Raw genomic sequence first — 12,498 nt, 5'->3', positions numbered from 1 at the left:
GTTTAGATAGCCTATAAAAATAATTACGGTAATTTTATCATACACTTGCCACTTGAACAGAAAACAAATATGTACAATAGGCCCTTTACAAAAACACTGAACAAATTATCTATGCTTACAAATAAATTAATCAATAAAAAAATAGACTTATAATCCCATCATGAGAAAATCTGTATGTTTCGATTAGTTCTTCATTTCAATCTTGAGTTTAACACGTGTTAATCGTATTTAAGGAATTACAAAATATGTGTCAATAAATTCCAAAAATTGACATACTAACTAATACGTTAATGACCTTAGTATTCTTATTATATATACACGGTCACAAAATTTTAAAATATTGATAAATTTATTACCCCTTTCTATTCCATTTATTTAAAATTTATATACCTACTGTACTGAACACTATATGCATAAGAGTTTGTATATGTCTATGTTACCGTAAGATTACAAACATCGTTAGATTACAATCTATCTCGAGAGATTGTAAACTGTCGAATTATTGTGAACCGTAACATCTGATTGCAATTTAACGCATTATTTTTCGCTATATTATAATCTATCGATGAGAAATTGTCAAATTGTCAACTGTCCGAAAGCTCTCTCTGATTGGTCAGTCTTTTTGTAAGATCGACCAATCACGACCAGCCGTTCTGTTCCCATGGAGTTCCCGTAGAGTTAGGAATGAAATAGAGGTGTCAGTTAAATAAAATAAATGCTCTTCAAAAATTCTTCAAGTATTAAATTTATATAAAAATAACTCTTATAAAAATACAGTTAGGTATTTTGTCTTCAAATACAAACTAATATTTAAAAATAAAATAAAAGGGGTGCTAATTAAACAGGCTTCTTTTTAATATCATTATTCGCCCCCAAAAATGTATGTTGCCTTCTAAATTACTAAGTCAGCCACAATTAATAAAGCGTCGAGCATCTAAATAATACTATCTTAGCCACGAGTTATCTTCCACTCTAAATACAACTCAGCATGATGGTTATTTTTTTGCATCTAAATTTGTAGCATGCATTCTAACAGTAAACTTCTTAAATACTATTAAATGACATCATAAAAATATTTATTTACCTTCTAATTTTTTAACTCGTACCTACTGAGTTTTTTGTTTAAAATATAACACATCCCATATTAATTGACCCAGCATGGAAGTAAGCATGCAACATGCAGCAAGCATAACTTCTGTCACGGCTCCGGCGCTGCGGGGCTCCGGCGGTCCCATGCGAGCGTATCGTCGCAGATGGTTTTCACGCTCACCACCGCAGCTTCAGCTTGCTGGCCGGCCGAGCCGGCCAGCCTCAGCCGCGGCGGCGAGCGCTGAAACTACCTGCGCCTCAGCTCGCAGGCCGCCTCGCCCCTCCGCGCCTACGCGGTTTTGAATTGCACTCTAGGGGTAGGGCAGACAAGACTACGTGGAGTCGGTTTTGCAGCGATTCGTTTTCGTCACTAACTTCAATTTTTAATACAATTTTTAATTGTGTGTAATTTGAGTCTTAAAAATTAAGTATAATTTTTGATTTTATAAAAAATTAAACCGTCACTTATTTTTGCACGTCAAAGAGCTGTGACACCGGGAGTTGCAAAGAACATTGTCTTTTTTGACGTTCTACCAATCAGCGCGCAAGATGCATTCCGTTCTACGCCAGTTGACAATTTGACCGCTCTACATCGCTCTCGATCTTACAAAAAGACTGACCAATCAGGGAGAGCTTTCGGACAGTTGACAATTTGACAATTTCTCATCGATAGATTATAATATAGCGAAAAATAATGCGTTAAATTGCAATCAGGTGTTACGGTTTACAATAATTCGACAGTTTACAATCTCTCGAGATAGATTGTAATCTAACGATGTTTGTAATCTTACGGTGACATCTACACAGAATTGTTCATATTTCAAAAATTATTGTAGACATAATCAACCTGTGGGCTGACGAAACCTCTAACGTCTGCAGATGTAGTTAAATTCCCACAAAAAAAGTTTGAAAATACGCAAAAAATGATCGCATTCAACCCGCCACCAACTAATTTATACTTTTACCTTCCAGTTTGCCACGTACCTACTCATGTCACTGTTGTCTTTTACACGCTCCTATCCGGACTTGACTTACATTATATCGTTTGTATTACTACTTACAACCCGAACCCGCATCGCTGTGCTTGCGTTATATACGTTACTACGAAAATAACGGTTACTTTGTAACTGAGTTATCCGTTACACGTTTTTTTGTAACCAATTTTTTTCTGGTCTCACTCTTGGGTCTTCTGAATACGAATATAACGCAATAATTCACTCTTTGTAAAACAACGACAAACGGAAATAACCGTTACTGAATTTAAAAATAACGTTGTTTTTTGTAACTATTGGAAATAACCGTTACTGTCATTATAACGTTATTTTTTGTTAACTGTAACGGTTATTTTAACGTTAATCGTTGCTTATTTGTGTCGACATGCTTTGCACTGCTTTGAATCAATAGACTTCAGCTAGAATGCTTTTTAAGACTCAGAGATCATTCTCTGTGCCTACCTCGAAAGATTCCATCGGACCACCAAGAGTAATGTTATTTTTATACCGTTTTTTTTTTGTGATGGTTATTAACGTTTTGCGATATAACCGTTTTTTCTCCTTATTTCTTTACAAATTTGACTTTATCCGTCGTACCACAAAACTTTTAAACGTTTGTTGAACACTAGTCTAAAAAAAATACGAATTATGACGTTGAAATAAGGTCTGTTTTGCAGCCACATTTTTTAGACCAAGTGTTCAACAGATTTTTAAGTTTTTGTAGTACCTAAGGCTGTATATTTTCAAGGCCCAAGTTCAGCAAAAACATAATCGTCCGTTTTTCGTAAAACAATATTGTTTACTTTAAAACTAGTATATCGGGTAAATAATCACATTAAATGAAATGCGTTAATATACTGGTTAATATATGTCCATTAACACAAAGAAAAAAGAAAAATACGTAAAAATAAAAAAATGAATTTTTCAAACAAAGTAAATAGAATAAAAATGTGCGAAAATTAGAACACCATTTAAAAATCAGTCATTACAAACAACTGTAATTCTCCCTTGAAAACTGACAGCTGTCAACTGATCAAAACATTCGATACTCCTAACTTTATCTCTGCTTTACACATGATGTTGTAAATTATAAAAACGAAAAATGACTCCTGTGGCTAAACCACTGAATGGATTAGGTTATTTTTTTTACAATTCGCCATAGAATATCATAAAGTATATGCGATAGAATTTAATGTGATTGTGAACGACACACCCGATATAAAAAACCAAAGTAAACAGCTATTTAAAGAAAACTGAAGTTTATGTTGTCGGTGCACTTGGAACTAAAACATTAAAAATAACTCTTTACGTTGAAAAATATCGCAAAATGTTATATTTGATATTAAATCTTAAAATTTTTGTGACCCCTTTTTGATATTTATAGTGTCCATTAGAGACCCCATCGCCCTGGTAATGTTGGATTATTCTAAATTATCAAACCCGCATGGTTTACCCTGAAATTGGCATTAATTTTCAAACATTCGGCATAGTTTCTAGTCTATGATAATATTGTCAGAAGTATCGATGAAGAACTGCACACCACTTATAAAGAATAAACACTCTTGGTTTTATGTGTAAATATTTTTGCTCAGCTCTAAGTAGATAATAAGATACTTCTCACAATATTTAATAGACAAAGAAATAACTCTTTAAACATTCAAACAAAATTACACAAAAATCGAAAAAAGACTCGATAAAACGCATAAATCTGAAATTCGAGAAAGCAATAACGGATATTTCCGAAATTCCTTCAAAACCCTCACAAACCATATACATACTTTTTATTATAATTTGATGGAAAAGAATTGTCCTTTTCTACTTTTTAGTTAGTATTAGTAATCAGAATATTTTCTCCGATTACGTGGTAGTTTTACATTATTAAAATTGTTATGTTTATCCAACGAATTATAATGAAAATATACACAACTAAAATTCACTGCAACGTAAATTAATTAGGTAACAAACATGAATGAAAGGCACAAAAAGAAAAACAATAAAAATCACATATACACCCAGATTTATCATCAAAATATAAAAAAAAAGCCACAACTAGCGTGAATTGCTACAAATAGCCACAAACGCTATAAATAGCCACAAATGCCATGAATAGCCACAAACGTCACAAATAGCCACAAATAGCTACAAATAGCCACAAATGCTACAAATAGCCACAAAAGTCACAAATAGCCAACAATAGCCACAAATGTCACAGAAAGCCAAAATGGCCACAAGACTTAAGTCTAACACACTACGTGCTTCTAGTTTTAGCTTATAGTCTAAGAGCTAGCTACGTTTTCGTTGGGAATTTCAGGTAAAATTATTTTTATATGCCATTAAATCTTACATTTTCCAATGTGAAAGAGATTTTAAAAACTGTTCAAAAGTTCTTAATATTTCTCACACAAAGCGCTTAATATTTCTTTCGTTTTACTTTTACATTAGGTAATTTCTTATGAGTGACTTCTCAACTTCTAACGAGCAGATAAAGTTCACTTTTTCTTAACGTACCTATGAGTTGCAGGTAATCACCCAACGAGCCCTATTGTCAGAATTTTCTCAGATCCGCCTGACGGTCTCTGACATAGAATGGTAACAATTTTGTAATGCTAAGTACAGATTGACAACAAGCTTTAATTGACCGAAATTGGCTGCTGTTGACCTAATAATAGTCAAAAATATATGTACAAAACTTGTGTGTGTAAGTGAGACATCAAATGGTATTGAAATGTAATTTGAATCACACAAAGACCGAGAGAGAAACTTAGGTGGCATATAAAACATTTTACTTAAAATTCTCGTAACCACACGTCGCTAGCTCTCGTACTATTTATTTTGTAAAATAATTCCTAAAAATATATCGAAATAGCTACCCAAATAAAATAGATTTATCTAACAATGATATAGTTGCTTCTGGATCTTAAACCCTGGTGTACTTTTGTCTTACCCCTTCGTCCTAAAATATGTGTTGTTTTATGTGTGGTCTCGAAATTTCAATGTTTTATTTAATGAAATGACAGTCAAGATTAATGTTATTTACCACTAGATTGGTTAAATTGGAGTGTTAAGACATGATTTTTGATAGACCTGCAAAGGTTCAAAATTATTTTGCCTATACTTACTGTAAAGACTACGAAAAATCGCATTTATTTTTTTTATTTTTCACTCTTGAGAAGATATAGTTTTCTCAGGAAATATAGTTATTTACGGGAATTCGTTTCCATGGGACGTGGGTGAAACCGCGACAGCTAGTGGCAACATAAAAAGAAGTGTGGCATTGCGTTTTCCACATCTCATGCACTCTACAGAAAGAATGGCTTCATTTCATAAAATCACCAAAAGGTGTTAAATGTGCTTTTCACCAAAACCCACAAAGGCTTATAAAGCAGCACCTTCAAGTTACAATTGTATGATACACTATTTAAAATCTGACCGTTTTATGTCCGGCTCCTACAAAATAAAAATGTTGCACCATTTACCTGTAACAATAACCAGACCATGACCAGCCGTAAAATTGCCACCCGTTGCTCAAATCGACGATTTGAGGGCTGGTTACGGTTCGGCTGTCGTTGCAGTCGAATATTGCAGCTAATCCTGAGCAAAACTAATTTCTTTCCTCTTAAAAACACCCACAAGTTCCACCAATTTTCGTCCTAAAAATTTCGAGATCGCACACCCTTCTCCCTGTATTATACACGAACATATACTCGCATATGTATATCGTATAAGCCTAATATATACTTACATATACACACTGGATACAGGACAGTGAAGGCCGGGCTCACAGTATGCAGCACGGACCGACTGGCGAGTCGGCGCGGGAGCAGGGCGATGCCGATAGTGGGTTTGATGTGAGTACTTACTTTTAGATGATAAATATATTCATAAAGATTATCGGCTACGGCGGCTGTTCTCATGTAAAGAGATTAGCCAACTACGCAGGACATATTATAGTGCACAAGCATTTCTTGGACACAGGTGCACTCTCTATTCCTTCACTCTCATAGCGCGAGCGGACGACAATCCGACACCACCGGAGAGAGATCACATGCAGGTCCGACATTAACGTGTTCTCCGCTGCACGGGTGAATCAATCACCAACTTGCAAGCTCCAGGCTGCTTCGTGAAATCAAAACCCACAAATCGATTTCGGCCCGACCCTCTAGAGACCTTGTGCTCAGCAGCCGCGCTTGCGACAGCTAGACCAATGAGGCAGTCAAATAAAGTACAAATCAGTGATAATTATAAAGAAAATGTAACCCATCCTATAGATTTCACTATATTTTTTCGTTATAAATCAATCTCTCTGTAAGATAAATCTATAACGTCTTATCTTTTTTTAACAGACTTGCCAAAAGGTAGAAAGTTCTCAATTTCTGATGTTTAGATATTTATTCCCTTTATTTCACCACAGATGGTGGAAGACGACGGCCGAGGGTCACCAGGTAGCACAGACGACACAGAACGACCTTCCTCCACCAAGTCGGGTGACAGTGATTACCCTGAGACTTCTACTAAGGTAACATTATCAATCATATACTCCTTAAAATTATTTTGACCTTGAATTTTGTTCAAAAGATTATTTGACCATGAATATTGTTTAAAGATTATTTGACCTTGAGTATTGTGTAAAAATGACTTGACCTAGAAGATTGTCTAAAAGATGACTTGATTAAGATGGAAGTGAATCTATATTTGTTTGTTTTGCCGCGCTTTTCTACTAGTTGTCCGATTTGAAAAATTCTTTCAGTGTTAGCTTGCCCATTTATCTAAGAAGGCAGCACGCTATTTTTTATCCAGTTCTCACAGGACGCGGGTGTAACCGGAGCAGCAGCTAGTACATTATAACGTATCTTATTACAAATTACCAGTATTAACATGAACGTCACATCTCCAGCAAGCATCAACGGACAAAGACACGAGTAGTCCTGAAAGCAACAGTCTACTCGACCCGTCAGTACTGTCGGACTTCACCACACAAGCGCTCGTGCTCACCGTGCTCGCTACGCTCGTCAAGTATACCACAGGTCAGTTCAACATCCGGGGCTGCGGGATTGTTCGCGCGAGTTACCGCGGCCCTGGTACATTAAAGGCCTACGACGGAACACGACGGTTTTTAGTCAGTAAGAGTCTGACACTCCCTCACCGCGCGTAACCCACAGCGGGAGGATCATTTGATGATTTTTGACGTTGTTAAAAAAAGGGTAGTTTATTATCATCCGTCTAGCCATGTACCACTTCATTATGTACCTTGTCTTCTAGATGATGATGAGGGGTCATTATCTGCCGGGTCTACTCACAAAACTATGTTCTAGTCAGTCATCCATAGGCCATTTAGTTTTTTACGGTTATTTCATCATTATCTGCATAGCTTTTTCCCAAATGTTGGGGTCGGCTTCCAGTCTAACCGGATGCAGCTGTGTACCAGTATTTTACATGGAGCGACTGCCTTTTTTAACTTTCTCAACCCAGTTACCCGGGTAACCCAATACCCCTTTGTTAGACTGGTGTCAGACTTTCTGGCTTCTGATTACTCGTAACAACCATCGAAAATGTGCAACATACAATACCAATGTTAATAATTGCTGTTACAGATGAGGACGAGATAAGAATTCTGTACCAATACTTGGCCGAGGGATCTGTTGTGTTCCCCAAAGTATTCCCAGTCATGTAAGTATTTTTTTTTGTTTCAACAACCAAAGTGGTAAACTTATTTTTTTTCCACAAAATGACCTTGGAATTAGATTATATCTCCTAATTCTAAGGTTTTATGTATTTTGACTATATGTAATTGTTTTTTTGCGTAGTTGTCATGTTATTTCCATTTTAATCAGCTTACTTTACTAAATGTGAATAGTATTTGTATACTAATTCGACATTATTGTTTTCAACAGTCACAGTCTACTGGACATGAAGATAAACCACGTTTTAATGCATTGTCATGATCAGTTGATCCTAAGCGCCGTGCAAAGCATCATACAGGTAAATATTATTGCATAGGTATTTATTTGATTTTAACTTGTAGCGTTTTTATAGATTTTTGGACCTAACCTCCTGCAGGAAAGTCGGATGATTTAATGCAACTCTTTTTCATCTTACAATGTGTACCTATCTAAAGAACGATTCTTACAGCACTTGTACATAAGTGAATTTTCTGCTCGGTTTTTCCGTGTAGCAAATCTTTTTTCATATGTACGACAACAAACGGAAATGTATCGCGGTTATACGCTCGGCTTCAACATCCAAACATTCGCTAGTGTTATCCTAACTAATATTATAAATGAGAAAGTAACTCTGTCTGTCTGTCTTTCTGTCTGTCTGTCTGTCTGTCTGTCTTTTCTTCACGCCTAAACTACTGAATCGATTTGTGTGAAATTTGGTACAGATATAGTTTGAAACTTGAGAAAGGACATAGGATAGTTTTTATTACAAAAAAAAATAAAAATAAAATTTATTCCGGACATATAGCGCCACCTATTGGTCAAACCAAAAATCTACCGGAAGTTACTATTCCACGCGAAAGAAGTCGCGGGCAAAAGCTAGCAAGACCATATTTGCAAGATATAATTTTGCCAGATGGGAATACAATGCTTTAGTGCCTTAAGGTCACTTCCAAAAAATTCGTACTTATAACATGAATGGTCACCCATCTGACTGTGAAACACTTTTGATCGTACAATCCGTGGGGCTGTTACCTACTTAGCCACGAGATCTCTACAAATTATATAGCGTAGTAATATGATAAACATTTCAGAACATGATAGCGAGCGAAGACGCGAGTCAACAACAGTTGCATTATATGCAGAGCTGTGGCTTCGGAGGCCTGTGGAGATTCGCAGGACCTTTTACTAAGGTAATATTGCTTTTCCAAGTAAAGCACTATCATAGAAAGAAATATTATGAAACTGAAAGTTTGTATATGTGGATGTTAGTAACTCTTTTACGCTAAAACTACTAGTTGTATTTAGATATAACTTTACAGTAACATAACTTATACGCGTCAGAAAAATATGAAGCCTACTTATTATCTGAATTTCTTCAAGATAAAGCGTAAGCGTAGTAACTTATAAATAATAATAAATGAAACTTATTATAATAGTGCAAGAATTCAGCAATCGGACCAGTAGTTTTCTGGTAACTAAAGAAAATCTGGAAATGGATCGTAATTTCGTAATACAGATGGTCAATATAATATCTAAATTCTAGTAATTTTAAGGAATATAGGTACTAAAATTACATTTAAATATCAACTTTCTTCTCAGAACCAATGCACGGCTGAAAGCAGCGAGCTATTCGTGAACTGTCTCGAAGCCATGGTAGAGACCTGTCTGCCGGGCGGTGATGAAGCCCTAACTCGGGCTCCGCCCCCCGACCCGGATCATCCGGACCCTTGCGATGGACACCGGTACCCCGGTAAGTTAAGCTGAGACAGATGGATTAATTTTGAAAAAGTGACCTTGACCTTGAAGTTATTGACCTTGATATATTGAAAGGATGGCAGTACTTTTTAGAGAAACATGAATTAGGTATTGGTAACAACAACTTTGTGTTTCAGACCTAAGTGTTATTTTAATGACCTTGATCTAACTGCTTTTCAAGAGACTTATGTTGAGATTTTTATGTAAAATTTTTGTCTGTGTATGAGATAAAATATTTCATGTAAATGGTTTCTCTTATCCGGATAAAAACGATTCGTTTTATGGTTACACACTGACGGATAAGATGAAAACAATTCATATTTTATTTGTTTATTATTGTAATCAGGAGTACACCGACAGGCGACACTATACTGTCCCACGCAGGACACATAGCCAGAGGAAGAATAGTAAATATGGACCGCACTCCTATTTACTGGTAAGTAAACATATTTTCAAATAACATTGAAAATTAGGTAAAGTAATTTGAGTTGGCTTCCAGTCTAACCGGATGCAGCTGAGTACCAGTGTGCCACATGGAGCGACTGCCTATCCGACCTCCTCAACCCAGTTACTCGGGCAACGCTTAGTGAGACTAGTAGTCAGATTAACTGGCCTTTAACTACACGTAACGACGCCAACGATTTTCAAATGATATCATAAAAATTTCGTCTGGCTGTCGCGCCAATGCTAGTGAACCCATTTAATGTGTTGTCGAGCCTAAAAGCTAGGCTTTCTTTTATTCGGTTACGTGAATTGATACCCTAGGGATTCGGCTGGAACCGCGGGGAACAGTTGGTTATAAAATAATAAAAAAAACCTTAACTAATATCTTTTTATTTCTATTTTTGCAGAAAACTGAAGGAAATGACGTAGAAGAAATAAAAAACCCCATAGACAAGGGAACTCGTGTACAAACCACAGACAACCCCTCTTCCATTCCAGAGGTTTTTATTGCGTATCTTCCGTATTTTTAATTGTGTATAGACAAGTAAAAATGATGCATTGATTATTATAATCTATCAATTTATTGTAATATTACAAGAGGAAAAAAATGTATTTATGTTTGTTGGTTTGTAATGGATAAACTCAAAAACTACTGGACCGATTTAAAAAATATTTCTGTGTTAGATAACCCACTAATCGATGAAGACTATGAGCTACTTATCCGATTGCGCGAAGTAGTTTAGAATACAACACTTAAATCTGTGAAGTTGTCTGTTAATATTAATAATTGACTATTGTAATCGCCCATAAAGTTTGGCAAAATTGCCCAGCTGTGGGCATAAAATAAATATGTATCATGTGTAACCCCGACTTTACACTTGTAAGTTGCATGCGTGAAAATAGACTAACTTCCGAAAGTTGTAAGAAGTTCAAAGAAATTATCATAAGCGACTTACGAAGGGGTTTTACTTTTCCTTTATCGTAAGTTTATTACGTGAGCTAAAGTTACAAGCGTAAAGCCGGCCTAATTAAAAAAATCGTCTCTATCAAAATAAATTTAAAATCTTACGCGTACTAAATAATTAAGATTAAAAAATCCTAGTTTTAGATTTTAAATCTAGAACTATATTCGTTTTAATCGTGTCGTGTATTTTAGAATAGATCTACTTTCATACACAAACTGATGATTTGCATCCGTGCAATATTCATGGACGTAATTATGCTAATGATTCTTAACACCAATGAACAAAAAAATTGGTACGTAATTTTTTTGTTGATTGGTTTTGGGTTGTTCTGTTGGTTGGTCAGTGTATTTACACTCGGCGCGTGTCTAACTGTAACTGGCCTTAAAACTGCACTGCGGTCTCACACAAACTCAAACACAAAGCATACGATCACTCATAAATTTAATTCATAAAAATAGGGTTACTTCTGAAATACTATGACATGACAATGACAAAAAAAGCAGCGCGTACCTTTTCTATGTCAATCTCCTGAAATATTGCACAGATGAAAATCAACACCTTGAATAGGTATTTTATCACACGAAAGCGGGTCAGTCATAAATGTACACACACAAGTATAGCTTACCCGCTTTCGTGTGATAAACTATAATTTTCGAGAAAAAATGCTGTGGATCAATTTTGTACCATATCGGGTGTGTCGTTCATAATCACATTAAATGAAATGCGTTTATATACTGGTTAATATATGTCGATAAACAGAAATAAAAAAGAAATATACGTAAAAATAAAAAAAAAAAGAATTTTTCAAACAAAGTTAATAGAATAAAAATGTGCGAAAATTAGAACACCATATAAAAGTCAGTCATTACAAACAACTGAAATTCTCCCTTGAAAACTGACAGCTGTCAACTGAGCACAACATTCGATACTCCTAACTTTATCTCTGCTTTACACATGATGTTGTAAATTATAAAAACGAAAAATGACTCCTGTGTTTAAACCACTGAATGGATTAGGTTATTTTTTTACAATTCGCCATAGAATATCATAAAGTATATGTGATAGGATTTAATGTGATTATGAACGACACACTCTGTATATTTTTGGGTTAAGGTAGAAAATTGATCAACCGTGGTTTTTCGTCGAATTTAGGTATGTATATGTATTAAAATATTATATATGTACTACTTACGCACACAAAATGGTTTAGAGAAATAGCTTAAAAATAAAATAAAATAGCCTATTTTGAATTCGTTAGTACAAATTATATTTTAGTTTTTAGCAAAAATATTTCATATAGGGTGCAGGAGCCAATTGTTGGCAGTTTGCATGCAAAGTGCCATAGTTTTTAAAGAAATAACAGTGAAATTAAAAGTACCTCATTTGAGATGTTTTAATTAGGGAAATTAATTACGCCGCTGATGCCCCACTTTGCCTATATACAAATTAATTTAGCTTATACACTATTCAAAAGAATATATAGAAGTATGTGTTATAGTCACGGAGGAAGGAAAGATAGCGGAGATGCCATAAGGCAGGTAGATCAGGCGCCTTCTTGTAGGTCAAGTAACGTACGGTAGGCGTGACTAAAAC

General features: G+C 35.3%; 1 protein-coding gene across 1 annotated transcript in view; it reads left to right on the top strand.

Annotated features, from left to right (window-relative positions):
* Window positions 1–11,711, top strand: part of LOC124643694 (neurofibromin) — a 79,358-nt gene extending 67,647 nt beyond the window's left edge. Inside the window, exons 58-66 of the mRNA XM_047182730.1 lie at window positions 5,843–5,929; window positions 6,493–6,597; window positions 6,976–7,105; window positions 7,673–7,748; window positions 7,973–8,060; window positions 8,833–8,931; window positions 9,341–9,491; window positions 9,843–9,932; window positions 10,348–11,711. Coding sequence (XP_047038686.1) covers window positions 5,843–5,929; window positions 6,493–6,597; window positions 6,976–7,105; window positions 7,673–7,748; window positions 7,973–8,060; window positions 8,833–8,931; window positions 9,341–9,491; window positions 9,843–9,889 — 783 coding nt within the window. The 3' untranslated portion in view covers window positions 9,890–9,932; window positions 10,348–11,711. The remainder of the gene's footprint in view (window positions 1–5,842; window positions 5,930–6,492; window positions 6,598–6,975; window positions 7,106–7,672; window positions 7,749–7,972; window positions 8,061–8,832; window positions 8,932–9,340; window positions 9,492–9,842; window positions 9,933–10,347) is intronic.
* Window positions 11,712–12,498: the final 787 nt, after the last annotated feature.

The sequence above is a fragment of the Helicoverpa zea genome, chromosome 28 (genome assembly GCF_022581195.2).
Source record: "Helicoverpa zea isolate HzStark_Cry1AcR chromosome 28, ilHelZeax1.1, whole genome shotgun sequence".
Classification (NCBI taxonomy): domain Eukaryota; kingdom Metazoa; phylum Arthropoda; class Insecta; order Lepidoptera; family Noctuidae; genus Helicoverpa; species Helicoverpa zea.
The sequence above is the reverse complement of the archived record's forward strand: the minus strand, read 5'-3'. Positions and strand labels throughout refer to the sequence as shown.